The 22510-nt window shown below is 45.4% G+C and overlaps 1 protein-coding gene and 1 non-coding gene across 2 annotated transcripts; one reads left to right on the top strand and one right to left on the bottom strand.

Annotated features, from left to right (window-relative positions):
* The first annotated feature begins 19 nt into the window (after positions 1-19).
* SRRD (SRR1 domain containing) lies at positions 20-22479 on the top strand. Its single transcript, XM_061140687.1, has 7 exons — positions 20-195; positions 18758-18798; positions 20240-20499; positions 20573-20671; positions 21294-21481; positions 21888-21933; positions 22270-22479. The coding sequence occupies exons 1-7, from the start codon at positions 20-22 to the stop codon at positions 22477-22479; spliced, it is 1020 nt and encodes a 339-aa protein (XP_060996670.1).
* On the bottom strand, positions 14067-14167 carry LOC133058168 (small nucleolar RNA SNORA1). Its single transcript, XR_009693276.1, has one exon. It is a non-coding gene; the product is annotated as a small nucleolar RNA SNORA1 (small nucleolar RNA).
* Positions 22480-22510: the final 31 nt, after the last annotated feature.

Genomic DNA, 22510 nt, shown 5'->3' with positions numbered 1-22510 from the left:
GCCGTGACGTCGGAGGCCCATGGCGGCGGCGGCGGCGGCGGCGGCGCGAGAAGCCTGGCAGGCGGCATCTCCGCGGAGACGGCGCTCGGCGGCTCGGCGTCCGAAGCGGAGGGAGGCTGCGGCGGCCGCCGGGACCCCGGGAGCCGAGCCCGAGGTGGAGGGCGGAGTCGTGCTTCGTCGCATCCAGGAGGCCAAGTAAGGACCGACTCGGTCCTGGATCCAAACTTGAAGCCCGTGGGAGCCTCCCCGAGCCCCAGTCTCGCCATTTGTCCCCTTTAACGCTCAGGGTTTGAGGGTTATGGGTGGAGGTAACGGAGGTAAAGAGCTCATTATTGTAATAAGCACGCAATAACGTCTCGTATGGCAGTTGCAGCTGCGTGGCCGGTGGGCGTGAAAATAGTAATAGAACCTATATAGGCTTGTTTCGAGGATTCAATGGATTAGTAAATGGTTGCACCATTCCAAACAGTGTCTGGCGCGTGGTAAGCGCGCTACCCGTGTTCGGTGTGAATATTATGTTAATATTGGTCATCAGTGGTTTTGCTCGCACCAGGGCCCCAGCCTTTACGCGTGATAGTCATCTTCACGAGTCTCATCCAATGATTAATTAATTGAGGAGCAGCTCTGTGCCTGACACTGGCTTAAGCGCTCTTTATGGACAGTGAACATCTCAACCAGGCTTGGGTCTCGATCGGGCTCCAAGTCTCAAAGAAATATAATTTCTAGATGTGTATAGAATCAGGTTTCAAACCTTTGTCTTTGGTAACTTCAAGTTCAATTCAGTCGCTGTATATTCATCGGGGGTTTGATTTAAGTCCTACCTGACTAGCCTAGTGGTTTTCCCCACTTTCTTTAGTTTAATCCTGAATTTTGCTGTAAGGAGCTGATGATCTGAGCTATAGTCAGCTTCTGGTCTTGTTTTTGCTCACTGTATATAGCTTCTCCATCTTCGGCTACAAAGAATGTAATCAGTCTGATTTAGATATCGACCATTTGGTGATGTCCATGTGTAAAGTCATCTCTTGTGTTGTTGAAAAAGGGTGTTAGCTATGACCAGTGCATTCTCTTGGCAGAATTCTGTTAGTCTTTGCCCTGCTTCATTTTGTACTCTAAGGCCAAACTTGCCTATTGATACTCCAGGTATCTCTTGACTTCCTGCTTTTGCGTTCCAGTCCCCTATAATGAATAGGACATCTTTTTTTGGTGTTGGTTCTAGGAGGTCTTCTAGGTCTTCATAGAACTGATCAACTTCAACTTTTTCAGCATTGGGGTTGGATTACTGTGATACTGAATGGTTTGCCTTGGAAACAAGCTGAGATCATTCTGTCATTTTTGAAGTTGCACCCAAGTACTGCATTTCAGACTCCTGTTGACTCTGAGGGCTACTCCATTTCTTCTATGGGATTCTTGCCCACAGAGGAGATACAGTGGTCATCTGAATTAACTTCACCCATTCCCCTCCATTTTAGTTCACTGATTCCTAAGATGTTGATGTTCACTCTTGCATCTCCTGCTTGACCACGTCCAGTTTACCTTGATTCATGGACCTAACATTCCATGTTCCCATGCAGTACTCTTCTTTACAGCATCAGATTTTACTTTCATCACGAGACACATTCTCAGTTGAGTGTCGTTTCCGCTTTGGCCCAGCTGCTTCATTCTTTCTGGAGCTGTTAGTAGCTGTCCTCCGCTCTTCCCTGGTAGCATATCGGACACCTTCCGACCTGGGGGACTCGTCTGTCGGTGTCATATCTTTTTGCCTTTTTATAGTGTTTTTATGGGGATCTGGTATCTTGGAGTGTGTGTGTGTATCACAGTTCCTGTGCCCTTTGTTCCATGATGGACACGTAGGTTGTTCCCACATCTTGGCTGTTACAGATAGTGCTGCAGTGAACGTCGGGCGTAAATGCAGTGAATGTGTATGTATTTTCAAAATAGTGTTTTCATTTTCTTTGGAAGAATACCCACAAGTGGAATTGTTGGCTCAAATGGTAGTTCTTTTTTTTTGATGTGGACCATTTTTAAAGTCTTCATTGAGTTTGTTACAACGTTGTTTCTGCTTTATGTTTTGGCTTTTTTGGGTTTTTTTTCTGGCCAAGTCACATATGGGACCTTAACTCCCCAACCAGGGAGGGAGCCCACACCCCCTTTGTTGGAAGGTGAAGTCTTAACCACTGGACTGCCAGGGAATCCCTCAAATGGTAGTTCTGTTTTTAAGTTTTTGATGGAGCCTCACACTCTTTCCCATAGTGGCTGTACCAGTCGACACTTCTACCAGCAGTACACCAGAGTTCTTTGGAAAAAATGTGTGTTCAGATCTTCTGCCCAGATTTTAATTGAATTGTTTGGGGTTTTCTTGCTGTTGCGTTGTGTGTTCTCCATATGTTTTGGATATTAACCCCTTATCAGATACATGATTTGCAGATATTGTCTCGCATTCAGTATGTTGCCTTTTCATTTTGTCCATGGTTACATTTAACATGCAGGAGCTTTTTAGTTTGACGTAGTTCTGCTTGTTTATTTTTGCTTTTGTTCCTTGTACTCTTGGTGTTAGATTTAAAATGTCATCACCAAAAATTTTTTAATAAATAGAAACAAAAAAGCATCGCAGATACTTGTGTCAAGGAGTTTACTGCCTGTGTTTGCTTCCAGGAGTTTTATGGTTTCAGGTCTTTCTAAAAATATACTCAGTTTTATTTGTCTGGCTGCACTGGTTCTTAGTTGCGGCACAAGCCATCTTTTAATCGCGGCTTGTGAGATCTAGTTCCCTGACCAGGCATCAAACCCATGCCTCCTGCATTGGGAGTGTGGAGTCTTAGCAACTAGACCACCAAGGAAGTCCTGGTCTCAAGTCTTATATTTAAGTCTAAATCCATTTTGAGTTAAGCTTTGTGTATGGTGTAAGATAGCGGTCTAGTTTTATTCCTTTTTTTTTTTTTTAATGTGGCTGTCAGTTTTTCTAAATGCAGTTTATTAAAGAGACTGTCTTTTCCATTTTACATTCTTGGCTCCTTTGTTGTAAATTAACTGACCATAGATGGGTGGGTTTATTTCTAGGCTATGTTCTGTTCCATTGATCTATGTGTGTTTTTAAACCAAAACTATACTGTTTTAATTACTATAGCTTTGTAATAGATTTTGAAATCAGAGGACATGATACCTCTAGCTTTGTTCTTCTTTCTCAAGATTACTTTGGCTATTTGGGGTCTTTTGTGGTTCTGTACAAATTTTAGAATTGTTTGTCCTGTTTTGTTAAAAATGCCATGGGAATTTAGATAAGGATTGCATTGAATCTGTAAATTGCTTTGGTAGTATGGACATTTTAACGTTAATTGCAATCCATGATCAGGAAATATGTTTCCATTTATTTGTGTCGTCTTCAGTTTTCTTTCTTTACTATCTTGTCTTTTTCAGTATACAAGTCTTTCACTTCCTTGGTTACTTTTATTCTTAGGTATTTTATTCATTTTTAGGTGTTCTTTTTGATGCAGTTGTACATGAGATTGATTGTTTTTTTTTTCTGATCAGTAGTTTTTATTGAAGTATAGTTGATTTACAGTGTGTTAATTTCTGTTGTACAACAAAGTGATTCATTTATACATATATTGATATATATGTTATTCTTATATATTCTTTTCATTATGGTTTATCATAGGATATTGAATATACTTCTCTGCAGTATACAGTAGGGCCTTGTTGTTTATCCATTCTCTATATAAAAGCGTGTATCTGCTAACCCCACCCTCCCACTCCAGCCCTCTCCCACCCCCCTCTGCTTTGGGGGCCGCCAGTCTGTTCTGTATTGTCCATGAGTCTGATTTGGATTTACAGGTGAGTTCATTTGTGTCATATTTTAGATTCCACATATAACTGATACCACATGGTCTTTGTCTTTCTGACTTAAATCACTTAGTGTGGTGATCTCTACTTCCAGCTACGTTGCTGCAGATGGCCTCTTTTTTATGGCTCAGTAGTAAGTATTCCATTACACACACACACACACACACACACACACACACACACACACACACATCTTCTTTATTCATCTGTCAATTAACGTTTGGGTTGTTTCCGTGTCTTGGCTGTTGTGAATAATGCTGCTCTGAATATAGGTTTACATGTATCTTTTTAAATTACAGCTTTGTTTGGATATATGCCCAGGAGTGGGATTGCTATATCACATGGTTATTCTGAGTTTCCTGAGGAACCTCCATAAGTGTTTTCCACAGTGGCTGCACCAACTTATACTCCCACCAACAGTGTAGGAGGACCACCTTTTCTCCATGCCATTCTCCAGCATTTGATATTAGTAGACCTTTTAAAGCCATTCTGATTGATGTGAGGTGGTAGTTAGCTCATTGTAGTTTTGATTTGCACTTCTCTAATAATAAGCCATGATGAGCATCTTTTCATGTGCCTATTGGCCATCTGTATTTCTTCTTTGAAAAAAGGTCTGTTTAGGTCTTATGCCCATTTTTCAGTTGGGCTGTTTTGTTTTTTGTTGTTTTTTGAGCTCCTTATATATTTTGTAAATTAAACCCTTGTCAGTTGCATTGTTCACAGATATTTTATCCCATTCTTTACATTGTCTTTTCATTTGTTTGTGATTTCCTTTGCTGTGCAAAAGCTTGAGTTTTTAAGTTTGATTAGATCCCATTTAGGGCTTCCCTTGTAGCTCAGCTGGTAAAGAATCTGCCTGCAGTGTGGGAGACGTGGGTTTGGTTGAGAAGATCCTCTGGAGAAGGGAAAGTCTACCCACTCCAGTATTCTGGCCTGGAGAATTCCATGGACTATATAGTCCATGGGGTCTCAAAGAGTCGGACATGACTTAGCGACTTTCACTTTACTTCACTTGATTTATTTGTTGTTCCTATTGCCTTGAGAAATTGACCTAAGAAAACATTGGTATAACTTATGTCAGAGAATGTCTTGCCTATGATATCTTCTAGGACTTTTATGGTGCCATGTATTATATTTAAGTCTTTAATCCGTTTTGGGTTTCTTTTTGTGTATGGTGAGATGGTGTGTTCCAACATCACTGATTTACATGAGGCTGTCTGGCTTTCCCCACACTGAAAGAAGAAGCGGTCTTTTTGCTGAAGAAGCGGTCTCTTTCCCGCTGTGTATCATTGCCCCTCTGTCAAGCGTTAATTTACCATAGACGTGTGGCTTTATCTCTGGGCTGTCTCTTCTCTTCCGTTGATCCATATGTCTGGTTTTGTGCCAGTACCACATTGTTTTTATTATCACAGTTTTGTAGCATTATCTGACGTCTGGGAGGGTTATGCCTGCAGCTTTGTTTTCCTTCTGGATTACTTTGGCAGTTCTGGGTCTTTTATGATTCTGTTTCAATTTTCGGATTATTTGTTCTAGTTATATAAAAAAATGTTATGGGTAACTTAATGGGGATCACATTAAATCTGTGTATTACTTTGGATAGTATGGACATTTTAATAATATTCTTCCAATCCAACAGCATGGGGTATGAGTCATCTTGAATTTCCTTTATTAATGTTTTATAGTTCTCAGTGTATGTGTTTCACTTCCTTGATCAGGTTTACTCCAAAGTATTTCATTTTGGTGGGGGGTGGGGTGAGGATGTGATTTTAAGAGGTTTTTTTTTTGTTTTTTTTCCTTCATTCCCTTTATGATATTTATTTGTGTAAAGAAATGCAGTGAATTCCTATATGTTAATCTTGTGTCCTGCTACTGTGCTGAATTTATCAGTTCTAGTAGTTTTTGTGTGAGGTCTTTAGCATTTTCTATATATAGTATTGTATTATCTGCATATAATGACAGTTTTATTTCTTCCTTCCCAGTTTGAATATCTTTTGTTTCTTCTCCTTGCTTGATTGCTGTGGCCAGCACTTCCAATACTATAAAAGATGAGGTGAGAGTGGGCATCCTTATCTTCTTCCTGATATTAAGGGGAACGCTTTCAGCTTTCCACCAGTTAGTATTACGTCGCCTTTGGGTTTGTCATCAGTGGGCTCCCCAGGTGGCATTCACGGTAGAGAATCCGCCTGCCAAAGCAGAGGACCTTAGGTGGGCTCAGTCCCTGGGAAGGTCCCCTGGAGGAGGCATGGCAGCCCACTCCAGTGTTCTTGCCTGGAGAATCCCATGCACAGAGGAGCCTGGTGGGCCACAGTCCACGGGATCCCAAAGACTCAGACAGGCTGAGTGACTAACACTTTGACTTGCCATAAATAGCTATGTTTCCCTCTATACTCACTTTAGCAGGAGCTTTTTTAAAAAAAAAATCATGAATGGATATTGAATTTTGTCAAATGCTTTTTCTGCATCTAATAGATGATGATCACGTGTTTTTGTCTTTATTTTATCCCATTGATTGATTTTGCATCTGTTGAGCCATCTTTGTGAACTTGGGATGAATCTCACTTGGATGCAGTGTGTAATCTTTTAATGTGTTATTGGATTCAGTTAATATTTTGTTGAGAAATTTTGCATCTATATTCATCAAAGATATTGACCTATAATTTTCTTCTTTTTTTTTCATGATGTCTCTATCTGGTTTTGGTATCAGGGTGATGATGGTTTCACAGAATGTCTTTGGGAGTGTTGCTTCTCCATTTTTTTTGGAAGAGGTTGGGAAGGATTGGGCTTGCCTGGTGGCTCAGCTGGTAAAGAATCTGCCCGCAGTGTGGGAGACCTGGGTTCCATCCCTCGGTTGGGAAGATCCCCTGGGGAAGGGAAAGGCTACCTACTCCAGTGTTCTGGCCTGAAGAGTTCCATGGACTGTATAGTCCATGGAGTTGCAAAGAGTCGCAGATGACTGAGCAACTTTCACTTTACTTTCACTTCACTTAAGGATTGGTATCAGTTCTTCTTTTCATGTTTGGTAGAATTTACCTTTGAAGCCCTCTGATCCTGGATTTTCTTTGTAGGGAGTTCCTAAATTACAGACTATATTTCCCTTCTGGTGATCAGATCATTTCTTCTTGATTCAGTTTTGATGGGCTGTGTGTTTTTAGACACTTACCCATTTCTTCTAGGTTGTCAACTTTGTTGGCACGTAATTGTTCATAGTGTTCTGCTATGTATTTCTGCTGTGTCTCCTTTTTCATTTCTTGTTTTGTTGATTTGGGTCATCACTCTCTTCATCTTGGTGAGCCTGGCTCGAGGTTTCTTAATTGTGTTTATCCTTTCAAAGAAGCAGTTTTTGGTTCTTTTGGTTTGTCTATGTTTTTTAATCTCTCTTGTTTATTTCCTCTCTGACATTTATTACTTTTTCTTCCTTCTGCTTTTAGGTTTTGTTTTTTCTAATTCTTTTCAGTGATAAATTAGGTTGTTTATTGGAGATTTTTCTTGTTTTCTGAGGACGGCCTGTATTGCTGTGAACTTTCCTCTAAGAACTGCTTTTCCTGCATCACAGATTTTGTGTGGTTGTGCTTTCATTTTCATTTGTCTAAAAGTATTTTTTAATTTCCTCTGATTTCATTGTTGACCCATTGGTTTTTTAGTAGCTTGTTGTTTGCTGCTAAGTCACTTCAGTCGTGCCTAACTCTGTGCAGCCCCATAGACGGCAGCCCACAAGGCTCCCCCATCCCTGGAATTCTCCAGGCAAGAACACTGGAGTGGGTTGCCATTTCCTTCTCCAGCGCATGAAAGGGAAAAGTGAAAGTGAAGTTGCTCAGTCATGTTTGACTCTTAGCGACCCCATAGCCTGCAGCCTACCAGGCTCCTCCGTCCATGGGATTTTCCAGGCAAGAGTACTGGAGTGGGGTTGCCATTGTCTTCTCCGAGCTTGTTGTTTAGTCCCCATGTAATCATTTTGTTTTTTTCTTGTTTCTGTTTCTGTGATTAATTTCTAGTTTCATGCCATTTTGGTCAGGAAGGATGCTTGAGATAATTTCCATGTTCTTAAATTTGTTGAGGCTTGCTTTGTACCCTAGTATGTGGTGAATCCTAGAGAGTGTTCCATGTGTAGTTGAAAAGAATGTGTATTCTGGGATATTTTTTGGATGTAATGTTCTAAAAATACCAATCAAGTCTTAACTGTCCCTTTTGTATCCTTTAGTATCTCTGTTACTTTTTTGATTTTCTATTCAGGAGATTTGTTCATTGACGGGAGTGGGATGCTAAAGTCTCCCACTGTTCCTGGATGTCTGTCAGTTTCTCCCTTTATGTCTGTTAGTGTTTGTTCTGTGTGTGGGTGCCCCCATATATTAGGTGCACTCGTGTTGACGAGTGTAAAATCTTCTTCTGTCGGTCCCTATATCATCATACAGTGTCCTTCTTTGTCTTTCTGTACGTCCTTTGTTGTAAAGGCTGTTTTGTCTGATGTTAATATTGCAGCCCCTGCTTTCTTGTCACTTCCGTTTGCACGAAATATCTTTTTCTATCCCCACTTTCCATCTGTATGTGTCCTTTGCCCTAAAGTGGGTCTTTTGTGACCAGTGTATTATAGGCTCTTGTTTGGGGGTGGTTTTTTTGTTTTGTTTTTTTAAAAAATCCAGTGTGCCACTCTGTGTCTTTTAATTGCAGCATTTGGTCCATTGACATTTAAGGTAATTCTTGATAGATATGTATTTATCACCATTTTAAATCTTGTTTTCCCTTTGATTTTATGTTTCTTCTTTGTCCCTTTTTGTTTTCTCTTTTGTGGTTTGATGATTTTCTTCTCTCTTGTTTATGTTCTCTTCTTTTTGGTTCTTGTGAATCTGTTGTATGTTTTTGATTTGTGGTTACCCTGTTTTTCAAGTATGTTAACCCCTTCCTGTATTTGCTTGTCTTAGACTGGTAGTCATATAGGCTCAAACACATTATAGAGGGGATATAATCTATTTTCTTACTCTCCTTCCCCACGTTTTATGATTTTGATTCCCTCTTTTACATCTTTATGTTCATCCTCCATTCATTGTGGGTATCACTCATAGAAGATTTTTAGATTTTTTAAAAAGTCTATTTACTGGCTTATTTACGTGATTTACTTTCCCATTGTGATTTCCTCTTTATTAACATTTCCTTTAGGATAGGTTTAGAATTGCTGTATTTTTTTAGTTTTTGCTTATTTAAGAAATTCTCTGTCTATTCTAAGTGATAATCTTGCTGGATAGACTATCCTCGGTTACAGATCTTTCCCTTTTAGGACTTTGAATCTATCGTACCACTGTAAGATAGATTTCTGGCCTGTAACATTTCTGTAGAGAAATTGTCTGATGGCCTTGTTGCGGGGGGGGGGGCAGTTCCCTTAAAATTTGTTGTTTAGCTGCTGAGTCTTGTCCTAGTCTCTGCAACCCCGTGGACTATAGCCCACCAGGCTTCTCTGTCCATGGGATTTCCCAGGCAAGAACACTGGAGTGGGTTGCCATTTCCTTCTCCAGGGGATCTTCCTGACCCAGGGATCGAACTCGTGTTTCTTACATTGGCAGGCAGGTTCTTTATCACCGAGCCGCCGGTTTTTCTCTTGCTGCCTTTAGAACTTCTCTTTAACTTTTGCCGTTTTTTTAAATTACAGTATGTCTTGGGCTTCCCCGGTGGCTCATCAGTAAAGAATCTGCCTGCAGTGCAGGAAACACGGGATCGGTCCCTGGGTCGGGAAGGTCCCCTGGAGGAGGAAATGGCAACCCACTCCAGTGTTCTTGCCTGGGAAATCCCATGGACAGAGGAGCCTGGCGGGCTGCAGCCCATGGGGTTGTGGAAGAGTGGACATGACCCAGCGACTAAACAACAACAACAACAAGTGTCCCGGTGTCGCTCTGTGTGGGTTTATTTAGTTTGGGACCCTCTGAGCTTCCTGTATCTGGATATCTGCTTCCTTCTGTAGGTTTGGGAAGTTCTCAGCCATAATTTCTTCAAATATATTTGTGATCCCCTTTTCTCTTTCTTCCCCTTCTGAAATCCCTATTATGCATGCTTTGTATTATTCCGTAAGTCTTTTATATTGATGCTATGTTTTTTTTTTCCCAATTGGCTTTTTGTGAGTATGCACATAGGGAAAAAGGCTACGATGGAGGGGGGCCTGCCTCTCCCCTTACGCACCCCCACACGACGTGGCCTGGTACACCCTTAGCTGTGGGTGCACCCGATTCCGGCCCCGTCCCAGCTGTTCCCACACAGCCAACCCCAGTCCTCCCTAGGTCTGATCTCAAAGCCCACGTCCCGGCACCCAGCCCGGCCCTGTGCGAGGGGCCCCGTGTCCCAGGCGCAGGGCAGCGGCACTGACCACCCCTGTAGCCCTCTGTGCACCCTGGCTGCCGCAGGCTGGCTGCCGCGTTCTCCCCCGAGGTGGGGGGCCTTCCCAGGGTGCAGGAATCTTTGCTTTTGCAGAGCTCCCTCCCAGGGCACAGGTCCCATCCTGAGTCCTTTCTCACTTTTCTTATCTTTTGTTCTACCCGGTTCCGTGGAGATTTGCTTGCCCTGTCCACACTCTGAAGTCTTCTGCCTGCGTTCAGTAGATATTCCGCGAGAGTCACTCGGCATGTGTTTTTGAGGTATCTGTGGGAGAAGGTGAGCTTCACGTCCTACTGCTCCGTCATCTTGACCCTCCCCAAGACTGTTTGCTTCATTTCTGTTTTTGATGGTTCGTTTTTCTCTGCTGTGCTGTCACTCAGTCGTGTCCAACTCTTTGCGACCCCAGGGACTTAGCCCCCAGGCCCCTCCATCCATGGGATTCCCAGGCAAGAATACAGGAGTGGGTTGCCATGCCCTCCTCTAGGGGGTCTTCCCGACCCAGGGATTGGACCCACGTCTCTTACATCTCCTGCATTGGCGGGGGGATTCTTTGTCACTAGCGCCACATGGGAAGTCCCAGTTCATTAGCGGTGTATAGAAATGCAGCATATGTTTATTTCTGTCTGCTGCAGCATTACGGAATTTGTGAGTTCGTTCTGACAGCTCTTTGGTGAGTCTTGTAGGGTTTCTTGTCTGTAGTACGATGTCATGTGCAGATAGTGACAATTTTACTTCTTGCTTTCCGACTTGGGTTCTTTTTCTTTTTCTTGCCCAACTGGTTCAGCTAAGACTCCCAGTACCTTGTTGAATAAAAGTGGTTAGCATGGGTGGGCACCCTTGTCTTGTTCCTGATTATAGAGGAGAAGCTTTCAGTTCTACATTGTTGAGAATAATGTTAGCTGTGGGTTTGTCATATATGGCTTTTATTTTTTTTAAATGTGTTTAAAGCACTTTATGGTTTTGCAGAGCATCTTCACAGACGCAGTATCTTCTGTGATCCTCAGTGACCCTGTGTGGTAGGGGCTACGATGCCCGTTTTACAGGGGAGAGAGTAGAAGTGGTGAGACACATAGGCACACTGTATAGAATTCTACAAGGACCTTAATACTGTGAAGCCTGGGGCTATGTGTTAATTCTTGAAGGAAAGGACAGTTGTGAAAATGTAATGTTTGTTAATAGGTATTTAAAAAATAATGTGGAATCCCGAGATTTTTCCTTTCTTTTTAATTTTTTCAACTTTAAAAATTTATGGTCTGCCTTAATGTCTCCAGCTCTACTGAAATATTTCTTTTTCTCCATGATCTATGCTGGATATTTGAAGCATAAAATATAAAGAACTTTTTAGAATAATAAAATGTTAACACTTTTTATGATCAAAATATTACTGCTTTAATGGACAGTTAACTTAAGGAAACCGGGTTTTTGTTGTTTGGTTTTTTTTAATATTTGGTTTACATGTGTTGAATGGACTGCCCCAGCTCTACCTTCTCTCACTATAAAACTTGAAACAGATGTGCTGTACTTTGGAGAACAAGACAAGAAGGTAAACTAAGCAAGTCACTTTTAGCTTGTTAAAATTCTAAGGAATTTAAAAATCTTAATCTCCTTTGCGCACCTGTAGAGCCCTGTTCTTGCTCCCACGCAGCTCTGCTGTGTTGTAAATTGCCTGTTCTCCCGTCTCTGTCTTTCAGAGACAGTTCTGTAAGGCCAGAGACAGTAGTTCTCTTAATGGCTGTTAAGTCCAGTTCCAGAAGGTACACAAATGAACGCATGCTGGCTGAAGGAGTGAATGAGTGGATTTTGTTTTCCGGCATCTCTGTCTCCGGTTGAGACTCAGTGGTCTGTCTGTCTGCTTGCTCTGAGGGTCTTGCTTTTTCAAATATTTGCTTGGCTGCACCCTTCTCTGTGTCCCGTGGGCTCTTCCGTGCTGCGCGCTCTGCGCACGGGCTCAGTAGCTGTACTGAGCGGGCTTAGTTTCCCCAAGGCACGTGGGGTCTTACTTACCCGACCAGGGATTGAACCCAAATCCCGTGCATTGCAAGGCCGATTCTTAACCACTGGACCACCAGGGGAGTCCCCAGCCTAGTATTTCCGATGTAAAGAATGCACGAGTAGTCACTGCCCATGGCATTTCTCCCAGAACCCGGGGGGTTACACCAGGCTCAGGGGAACCCTAGAGGAGTGGGTGGCAGAGGGCGTGGGGCTGCTCTAAGGCCTGGTCGGGGCGGCCCAGCAGGCAGGCCAGCCCAGGGTGCCAGGGGCCATGGTGGTGGCGGGATACCGGATGGGAGTAGAGGCCCAGACGGCACCAGCGACCAGGAGCGGAGGCCGTGTGGAGCTGGGTACCGCGCGGGACCCGGGCCTTTGGGGGGACCACAGAGGCATCTGGGGGTCAGTTGTGCTGGTGACTTGTCCGGAGGTGAAGGGCCTTCAGTGAGACGGTAGCACAGGGTGTCCCGCTCGATCCCGCCCAACCCACCCCATCTTAAAAGGGCCCTTCCTTAAAAGTCCCCTTTGGTCCTGGGAATCCTCGATTCCAGGAAAGCCAGTTGATCTTCAGTCACTTTTTGGAGCTGGAGGATCTGTTGGACTTGGCATACCCCGTGGCCCACCACCTCCACGGGGACCTCTCCTTTTTCACCCGAGGGTCGGAGGACCGTGAGTTAAAGTGATGTTTTTCAGTGTCTGAGAATGTTCCCAATCTTTTAGCCTGAAATCATTAGTGATATTACTGTTTCATTTCTCCTTTTATTTCCGTTCCAAACATGCTTTTTTAGAGGCATAATTTCTGCTGATGCATTGTACACATGCTCTTTTATTTCATCTCCTGCCACTATTGTTTTTTTTTGTTTTAATATTTATTTTTGGCTGCACTGGGACTTCGTTGCTGCGGGGGCTACTCTCTAGTTGTGGTGGGCGGCCTGGCTGCCCCACGGCGTGTTTATCTTCCTAGACCAGGGATCAAACCCCATGTCCCCTGCATTGGCAGATGGGTTCTTAACCACTGGGACCACTAGAGGGGTCTTCCTGCCACTATGTTGATGACAGGTACCAGAACTGTAAACACCAGAGGAGAAAGGGCACTCACTGCAGCCTTGCAGGATGTCGTTTCTCTGGAAGGGCAAGGCCGGTTTTTGGAGTCAGAGGACATAAAGCTGCCATTGAGCGAGCACCAGAGGTCAGAGGTCACTCTGAACAGCTAGGAGGGTTCTCCTGTTGCCTGGGAGAGCTGCCCCACTTCGGGAGCGGAAGCCACGAGAGCCGCAAGCTGGTGGGAACACTTCAGGGACCGTTTGATGAGTTGCTTCTGGCTGAGTGAGGACTAGTGTGTCGGTCTCAGAGAGACTCCTGGGGCTGCCGTCCCAGGGCAGCCCCCAAACTTCCCTGGCCTTTACCTCCAGGAACCCCACCAGGGTCTTACGGTGAAGAGCCAAGGAGAGTCACCTGGTGCCTCTGGCAGAGGGAAGAGAAAACTGTTTAAAATACACCCAGCGCATTATTTGTCATAACGGCTTGACTCTGTCTCCGGTGAAGACGCTGTCTGTCTGTAGCCTTGATTATGTTCTGTTCCATCTGTACCTGCTCTGTTGATAGTTATGTTAGTGGAGGCTGGATTTTGTCAAACGCTCTTTCTGCATCTATGGAGATGGTCAGAGGATTTATCCTTCATTTTGGTAATGTGCTCTATCATTACGTTGGCTTTGCGTTCCTGGCGTAAATCCAGTTAATTGTGGTGTATGTTCCCTTTAATGTGTTGCTGAATTCGGTCTCCTAGTATTTTTTTTTTTTTTTTACATTGGTGTTTATTCCTTCGTCTTTCCTAATATTGAAAAGCCATATTATATCCAGTTTTTACTCACGAGCCTAGCAAAAAATGTTACAGGTCTCATTGTCATCACTGCAATAAAACTACAGGGATGGAAGCAAAACCTGTGTTCTCAATGTAGCAATCTCCTAGTATTTTTGATGAGCATTTTTGTGTCTGTCTTCATCGGGGTGTTGGCCTATGATTTCCTTTCCTTACGGTATCCTTGTCTGGTTATGGAATCAGGGTTATGCTGGCCTCATGAAGTGAGTTTGGAGTGTTCCCTCCTCCTCTATTTTTGGAAGGGTTTAAGAAGGATCCCTATCACTTCTTCTTTGAATGTCTGGTAGAATTCACCAGTCAATCTAACTGGTCCTGAACTTTTTGTTACAGGTTTTTAATTACTTATTCATCCTCCTGACTAGTAATCAGTCTGTTCAGATTTTCTGTTTCTTCATGATTAAGTCTTGGAGAAATGTATTTCTAGGCATTTATCCATTTCTTTGAGCTTCCCTGGTGGCTTAGAGGGTAAAGTGTCTGCCTACAAGGCAGGAGACCTTGGTTCGATCCCTGGGTCGGGACCATCCCCTGGAGAAGGAAATGGCAACCCACTCCTGGGTATTCTTGCCTGGGACTGTGGCTCAGATCATGAACTCCTTATTGCCAAATTCAGACTTAAATTGAATAAAGTAGGGAAAACCACTAGACCATTCAGGTATAACCTAAATCAAATCCCTTATGATTATACAGTGGAAGTGAGAAATAGATTTAAGGAACTAGATCTGATAGACAGAGTGCCTGATGAACTATGGATGGAGGTTCATGACATTGTACAGGAGTCAGGGATTAAGACCATCCCCATGGAAAAGAAATGCAAAAAAGCAAAATGGCTGTCTGAGGAGGCCTTACAAACAGCTGTGAAAAGAAGAGAAGTGAAAAGCAAAGGAGATATATATGGAATTTAGAAAGGTGATAACGATAACCCTATATGCAAAACAGAAAAAGAGACACAGAAATACAGAACAGACTTTTGAACTTTGTGGGAGAATGTGAGGGTGGGATATTTCAAAAGAACAGTATGTATTCTATCTATGGTGAAACAGATCACCAGCCCAGGTGGGATGCATGAGACAAGTGCTCCAGCCTGGTGCACTGGGAAGACCCAGAGGAATCGGGTGGAGAGGGAGGTGGGAGGGGGGATCGGGATGGGGAATACATGTAAATCCATGGCTGATTCATATCAATGTATGACAAAACCCACTGGAAAAATAATAATAATAATAATAAAAATAAAAAAAAAAAAAAAAGAAAAGCAAAGGAGAAAAGGAAAGATATTCCCATCTGAATGCAGAGTTCCAAAGAATAGCGAGGAGAGATAAAAAAAGCCTTCCTCAGCGATCAGTGCAAAGAAATAGAAGAAAACAACAGAATGGGAAAGACTAGAGATCTCTTCAAGAAAATTAGAGATACCAAGGAAACATTTCATGCAAAGATGGGTTCGATAAAGGACAGAAATGGTATGGACCTAACAGAAGCAGAAGATATTAAAAAGAGGTGGCAAGAATACACAGAAGAACTGTACAAAAAAGATCTTAATGACCCAGATTAACACGACGGTGTGATCACTCACCTAGAGCCAGACATCCTGGAATGTGAAGTCAAGTGGGCCTTAGAAAGCATCACTACAAACAAAGCTAGTGGAGGTGATGGAATTCCAGTTGAGTTATTTGAAATCCTGAAAGATGATGCTGTGAAAGTGCTGCACTCAATATGCCAGCAAATTTGGAAAACTCAGCAGTGGCCACAGGACTGGATAAGGTCGGTTTTCATTCCAATCCCAAAGAAAGGCAATCCCAAAGAATGCTCGAACTACCTCATGCTCGAATGCACTCATCTCACATGCTAGTAAGTGAAAGTGAAGTCGCTCAGTCGTGTCCGACTCATAGTGACCCCATGGACTGCAGCCTACAAGGCTCCTCCGTCCATGGGATTTTCCAGGCAAGAATACTGGAGTGGGTTGCCATTTTCCTCTCCAGGAAAGTAATGCTCAAAATTCTCTAAGTCAGGCTTCAGCAGTACATGAACTGTGAACTTCCAGATGTTCAAGCTGGTTTTAGAAAAGGCAGAGGAACCAGAGATCAAATTGCCAACATCCGCTGGATCATAGAGAAAGCAAGAGAGTTCCAGAAAAACATCTATTTCTGCTTTATTGACTATGCCAAAGCCTTTGTGTGGATCACAATAAACTGTGGAAAATTCTGAAAGAGATGGGAATACCAGACTATCTGACCTGTCTCTTGAGAAACCTGTATGCAGGTCAGGAAGCAACAGTTAGAACTGGACGTGGAACAACAGACTGGTTCCAAATAGGAAAAGGAGTACGTCAAGGCTGTATATTGTCACCCTGCTTATTTAACTTATATACAGAGTACGTCATGAGAAACGCTGGGCTGGAGGAAGCACAAGCTGGAATCAAGATTGCCGGGAGAAATATCAATAACCTCAGATATGCAGACGACATCACTCATATGGCAGAAAGTGAAAAGGAACTAAAAAAGCTCTTGATGAAAATGAAGGAGGAAAGTGAAAAAGTTGGCTTAAAGCTTAGCATTCAGAAAACAAAGATCATGGCACCCAGGCCCATCACTTCATGGGAAATAGATGGAGAAACAGTGGAAGCAGTGTCAGACTTTATTTTGGGCGGCTTCAAAATCACTGCAGATGGTGATTGCGGCCATGAAATTAAAAGACGCTTACTCCTTGGAAGGAAAGTTATGACCAACCTGGACAGCATATTAAAAAGCAGAGACATTACTTTGCCAACAAAGGTTCATCTAGTCAAGGCTATGGTTTTTCCAGTGGTCATGTATGGATGTGAGAGTTGGACGGTGAAGAAAGCTGAGCGCTGAGGAACTGATGCTTTTGAACCGTGGTGTTGGAGAAGACTCTTTTCCCTTGGACTGCAAGGAGATCCAACCAGTCCATCCTAAAGGAGATCAGTCCTGGGTGTTCATTGGAAGGACTGATGGTGAAGCTGAAACTACAATACTTTGGCGACCTCATGCAAAGAGTTGACTCATTGGAAAAGACCCTGATGCTGGGAAGGATTGAGGGCAGGAGGAGAAGGGGACGACAGAGGATGAGATGGCTGGATGACATCACCGACTTGATGGACATGAGTTGGGGTAAACTCCGGGATTCGGTGATGGACAGGGGGGCCTGGCGTGCTGCGATTCATGGGGTCGCAGTCGGACACGACTGAGCAACTGAACTGAACTGATCCATTTCTTCTGGGCCATCCAGTTTGTTGGCATTTAACTGTTCATGGTAGTCTCCTATGGTTCTGTGTATGTCTGTGGTACCAGTTGTAATGTATCCTTTTTCATTTCTGATTTTTGAGCCTTTTTTTTTTTTCTTGGTGAGTCTAGCTAATGGTTTGTCCATTTTGTTTTATCTTTTCAAAGAACCAGCTCTTAGTTTTACTGATCTTCTCTTTTTTTTTTTTTAAATAGTTTTATTTTAGTGTGTGTGTGTGTGTGTGTGTGTGTGTGTTTGGCTGTGATGGGCCTCCTCTGCTGCTTGGGCTTTTCTCTCGTTGGTGGAGAGCGGGCCTCTAACTGCACTGGCTTCTCCTGTGGTGGAGCACAGGCTCTTGGGCGTGCAGGCTTCAGGCGTTGAGGCACGCGGGCTCAGGACTTGCAGCTCGAGGGCCCTGGATCACAGGCTCAGTCCTGGACTTGCCCCGTGGCACGTGGGATCTTCTGGATCAGGGATGAAACCCATGTCTCCGGCATCGGCAGGAGGATTCTTTACCACTGAGCCACCAGGGACGCCCTCTATTGTCCTTTTAATCTCAATTTCCTTCACATCTGCTCTGCTCGTTCTTTCCTTCTACTGACTTTGTTCTTTTTTAGTTCCTTGAGGTGTAAAGTTGTTTGAGACTTTTCTTGAGGTTTATCGCTGTGAACATCCCTCTTAGGATAGCTTTTGCTGCAGCCCATAAAGTCTTGTTATATCCCTGTTTTAAAGTCTATTTTATCTGATAGAAGTATAACTCTTCCCACTTTCCTCTGGTTTACATTTGCATGGACTATCTTTTTCTGTCCCTTCCATTTTCACTCTGCCTATCCTCATGTCAGAAATGATTCTCTTAGAGGCAGCAAATGGATGCTCTCTCAGTCCATTTAGCCACTCTATGTCTTTTGACTGGAGAATCCATTCAGTTCATTTAACTGTTGACTGTGTGTTGCTCTGGTCTGTGGAAAACAGCCGACTTTAGAGAAAGCCTCGACACTTGGTTTTGCCCCTTCCACTTTCCCCTTGGGGTCATCTGTAGCAACAGCGGCCGCTGACTGAGGCCTGCTCTGTAGGAGGCACCGTGCTGCGTGTTCCCCATTTCACCCCTGCCGTGGCCCTGTGATGGGTGTGGTTCTCACCCGTTTTAGGGATGAGGGCACAGAAGTGCGGACAGGCTCAATCTCCAAGTTTAGCCACTGTTTGTGGAGCTGCCCCCGTGTTCCAAGACCCAGACGTGTCCCCATGAATCGGGGGCCTCCTCCAGGAAGCCCTCTCCCCGCCCTCTCTGGGCCCAGCAGCTCCGCACTGGCCGTGTCCCCCGGGCACCCTGCTCCAGGCTGAAGGGTGGACTCTGCGTCGGAGCGTGCGCCCCCTCCTCACCTGATCCTGGTCAGGAGGCAGTCCCTGTCAGGGAGCCCTGAAAAGGGCAAGAGGTGACCAAGCCACTTTTTTTCTCAACAGGGAGGACCTGGTTATCTCTGACTTCTGGAGCTCAGCAGTAGGTGGGTACCATGGGGCTCAGGCTGGAGGCGCTGGGGTGGGCAGAGGGCCTGAAGGTGGCCCAAGAAAGGAACCCAGCTCTCGTCGGGTGACGTTTGCTTCACGGGGGGTGTCCATGCTGGGGTCTAATGCTAACTGTCCGCCCCCTTTAAAACTGTGTGTCTTCTGGCACTTAACCCTGGTCCTCAGCTTCTGTATCTGTGGAATGGACATGAAAATGTCCGAATCCTGTAGTGTAACTGTAAATGAAGCGTTTCGCGAAGTGCTCACAGCGGTGACTGCCTGCTGCAGGGGAGCAGGGGACGTTGGCTTTCAGCCGTGTTGTTGAAATTTACGTTTATCCTGCTCTCTTCCCTGACCTTACACGGCTGTTAAAATCTCTTCCTAAACATGACGGGTGATAACACAAGCATACCATAGTTATAGTCTTTATGGAGAGACTTTTGTTTACTTTTTTGTAAATTATAATTTTTCTTTTTTTAAAAAAAGTAATCAGAACTTTTGATTTTTTTTTTGGCTATATTGTGAGGCTTGTGAGAGCCCAGTTCCCTGACCAATGATCAAACTTGCGCCCCCTGCAGTGGACGTGCAGTCCTAACCACTGGACCCCCAGGGAAGTCCCAGTATGCATAATTTTTCATGCATGAAGCTTTTTACCCAATTTAAGGTAATGTTCTTAGTATATGTTCCCAGAGGTGGAAGTGGTCAACTTGCTATCCACTTTCAGGAGGTTTTCCAGAAAGCGTTCACGGATTCTTTGAGCAGCGTGGATGTGGAGAGCCAGCTATCTACCTAACCTTCTGTAGCCTGGGTCTTATTTCAAGGTGTCTTTGCTGATAAGTCAACGTTGGTATCTCATTATGGGAATAGACATATGGCTGTTTGCGTTGTTTTGTTCTGCATACAGATCTGTTCTACTGAATTCAATGCCAGTGACAGAAAAGGAGAGCAGAGAACTCACCGCCCTGTGAAACAATTTAGACAGAGCATTTTTCCTTAGTCTGTAGACACCCCAGCGTACCTTTTTCTCCTTTCAATTTTTTACATGTTAAATATTCTTACTCCCAGTTATTTATAGGATCATTTTGAGAGTTCTATTCTTCTTTTATTAGAAAATTAGGTATTTCAGACCACAGTTGCATGTACTGGTTGCCTCTTACTAAACTAGGATGAGTTAATACAAGCTTTAGATGGACATCATGGCCACGGATGAACCTGACTTTTGCTTGAAACATTCTCTTAGTTGAGGCCATGGGTACCCAGGCGCCGGCCACTGTCAGCTTGGGGTGGGCACGGCTGCACGCCCCCCACGTATCCTGAGCGGGAGGCCAGCAGCCCCTTCTCTGGGGAGTGGAGGCTTCCACGCCCTGCTCCCCGGGCCGTGGATGGTTTAGCTCTTGGGTCACAGCACGCCCTCTGACTGTGCAGGGCCCGCTCTTTCAGAAACCATCACCGGCTGTCTCCAGAAACACCTGGAGCAGCTGAGGGCCCCCGAGGGGCCTCTCTCGGAAGCCCTGGGACACCTGCATCTCAACGCCCCCCTGGTGGAGGCAGATGCGGCCCCTGGCCCCGTTCCAGAGGAGACCCTGGTCCCAGGGACCTGCCGCCTCAAGTGTGTGTGTTACGGCGTCGGGAACTTCGCCAGCTGCACCATAGCTAGAAGCCAGCTGGCGTTTTTGCTTCTGCTTCTGGAGCGGTGCCAGGTGAGTGTCCTCCTGTTCCGTCCCCCTCCTGGGTCTCCCGCACATTGACTGAGCCACGCATCGCCCTCTGCAGGTTCCCAGGAGTCACTGCTGGGTGTACGACCCTCTGTTCAGTCAGCTAGAAATCGCGGTTCTCAGCGCCCTGGGCCTGGTGGTTCTCAGGGAGAACGAGGTACGTGGCGAGGCCGCGGGGTCTGTCAGTCCCGTGTGGACCTGTGTGGTCCTATCGGAGGAAGCCAGAGGGAGGCAGCAGCGTGTGCGCGATTCTCGAAGGGCTGTGTGTACCGACTGTGGTCAGGGTGGTGGGTGGTGTCGCTGCTGGAGGGGAAGAGGGCGCGGGCTCTGCACCACAGGAGGCCCTTCTGCTGGAGGTGCCCTGTCCCCGGGCCAGGAGGCTGCAGCCCAGCCCTGGCTGAGTTGTGGCTGAATCCTCAGATGGGGGGATCTCTGAGACCTTCGGAAAGAAGGCTCTCCAGAGGGGGAGACTGGATCCCAAGGTAGCGTTTGGAAAGGCCCAAGTCATGATGGGGAGCTGCAGAGTGACACGGGACACGTGTGTTCAGCAGACCTGAGTTTTCTGGGTTTCTGGATGTCCCGATTTAGTCTCGTGTGATTCGGTAGCTGTCGCCCGCACGGGGAGGGAGCGCAGGGCGATGCAGGAGGAGTGCCTCTCTCTGGTGCGGGACCAGGAACGTGCAGGCGGGAGGCACACGGCAGACTGGGCGCGGCCCTGTAGTGGGGTGAGCGCATGGCTGGCTAGGACTGCCCTTCCCCCCCTCCCCTCCCCGCTGTAGACCTGTATTCACCCCGTGCACGTTGGACCCCAGGAAGGGAAGCGGAGTGTGTGCGGGGAGCCCACCGTCTTCTACATGCCGCACTGTGGGACGGCACTCTATAACAACCTGCTGTGGAGGAACTGGTCGGTGGACGCCCTCTCCAAGGTGGTCATCGTCGGCAACAGCTTCAGGGGGCTCGAGGAGAGGTGAGCGGAGGCGCTGGGGTGAACCCGGTCCTCAGGGCACCTGGACAGAGGGCTGGGCTGGGAGATGTCAGACTGGGTCAAGCTGGGAAGCAGGGTGTCTTTCTGCAAATAATTTCTCCCTTCACTTAGGACGGGCAGAGACGGCTTTTCTAAATGGGGGAAAACAGTCATTTCTTATAACTAACAGTATTCTCGGCCTGCGTCACACATCCTGTCGCTTCTCCCTAAGGAGATGGGCAGTAGGCTGGGGCATTTACACCTGCTACCAAATATTTGACCTCCTCTACACCCTCATTTTAAAAGATTTCTTGCTCTATTTAAGTCATCTTGCCTTTCTGTGTCTTACGGGGAACAAATCTGGTCTCATACTGCCTAATCATGTTTTTTTAACAATTTTGGTTTCTAGGTTGTTGACAAGGATTCTGCATAAACATTACCCATACGTTGCAAAGGTACCTGCCTGAGTGGAGGGGCTGGGGTGGACAGCCTGGGAAGTCTTACTGTGGAGAATCCTGCCTTCACCTGTAGTGGTGGCTGCTTGTGAGGGTCTGTGGTCCGGAAAGCTATGTTTTTTTTTCAGTGCGTCTCCTAATTTTTTCTTAATTTCCTCTGTTCTCAGTATTTGATCCAACTTATGCACTGTCCTTGGGGATTCCAACTCATTGCACTAAGTACTAAAAATACCTTATTCCTTAGAAAGAGTGATGCGTAAACCAGGACTCTAACCCGGGAGGGTGGGACTTACCACGCCTGCCAAGCTTGTTTTACTTTTGAATCTTTCTGCTCAGATTCTGACAGGCCTGGAGGAGGTGGTGTTCCCTCAGACCCCCAGGTACATGGACGTATTTAATGACACCTCCGTCCACTGGTTTCCTGTGCAAAAGCTAACCCAGCTGCCCACGGACACTTGGGCGTTTCGGGAAGAGCCAGATTACCAGCACTGTGAGGACCTTGAGATCATCAGGAAGAAGACAGAGGAGCCTCCCGCGCTGACCTGAGCTGGCTGTGGGCGCCAGCGGGGCGCCCTCA

Source organism: Dama dama, chromosome 5 (assembly GCF_033118175.1).
Source record: "Dama dama isolate Ldn47 chromosome 5, ASM3311817v1, whole genome shotgun sequence".
NCBI lineage: Eukaryota > Metazoa > Chordata > Mammalia > Artiodactyla > Cervidae > Dama > Dama dama.
Note: the sequence above shows the minus strand (reverse complement) of the source record. Positions and strands in the feature narration are given on the sequence as shown.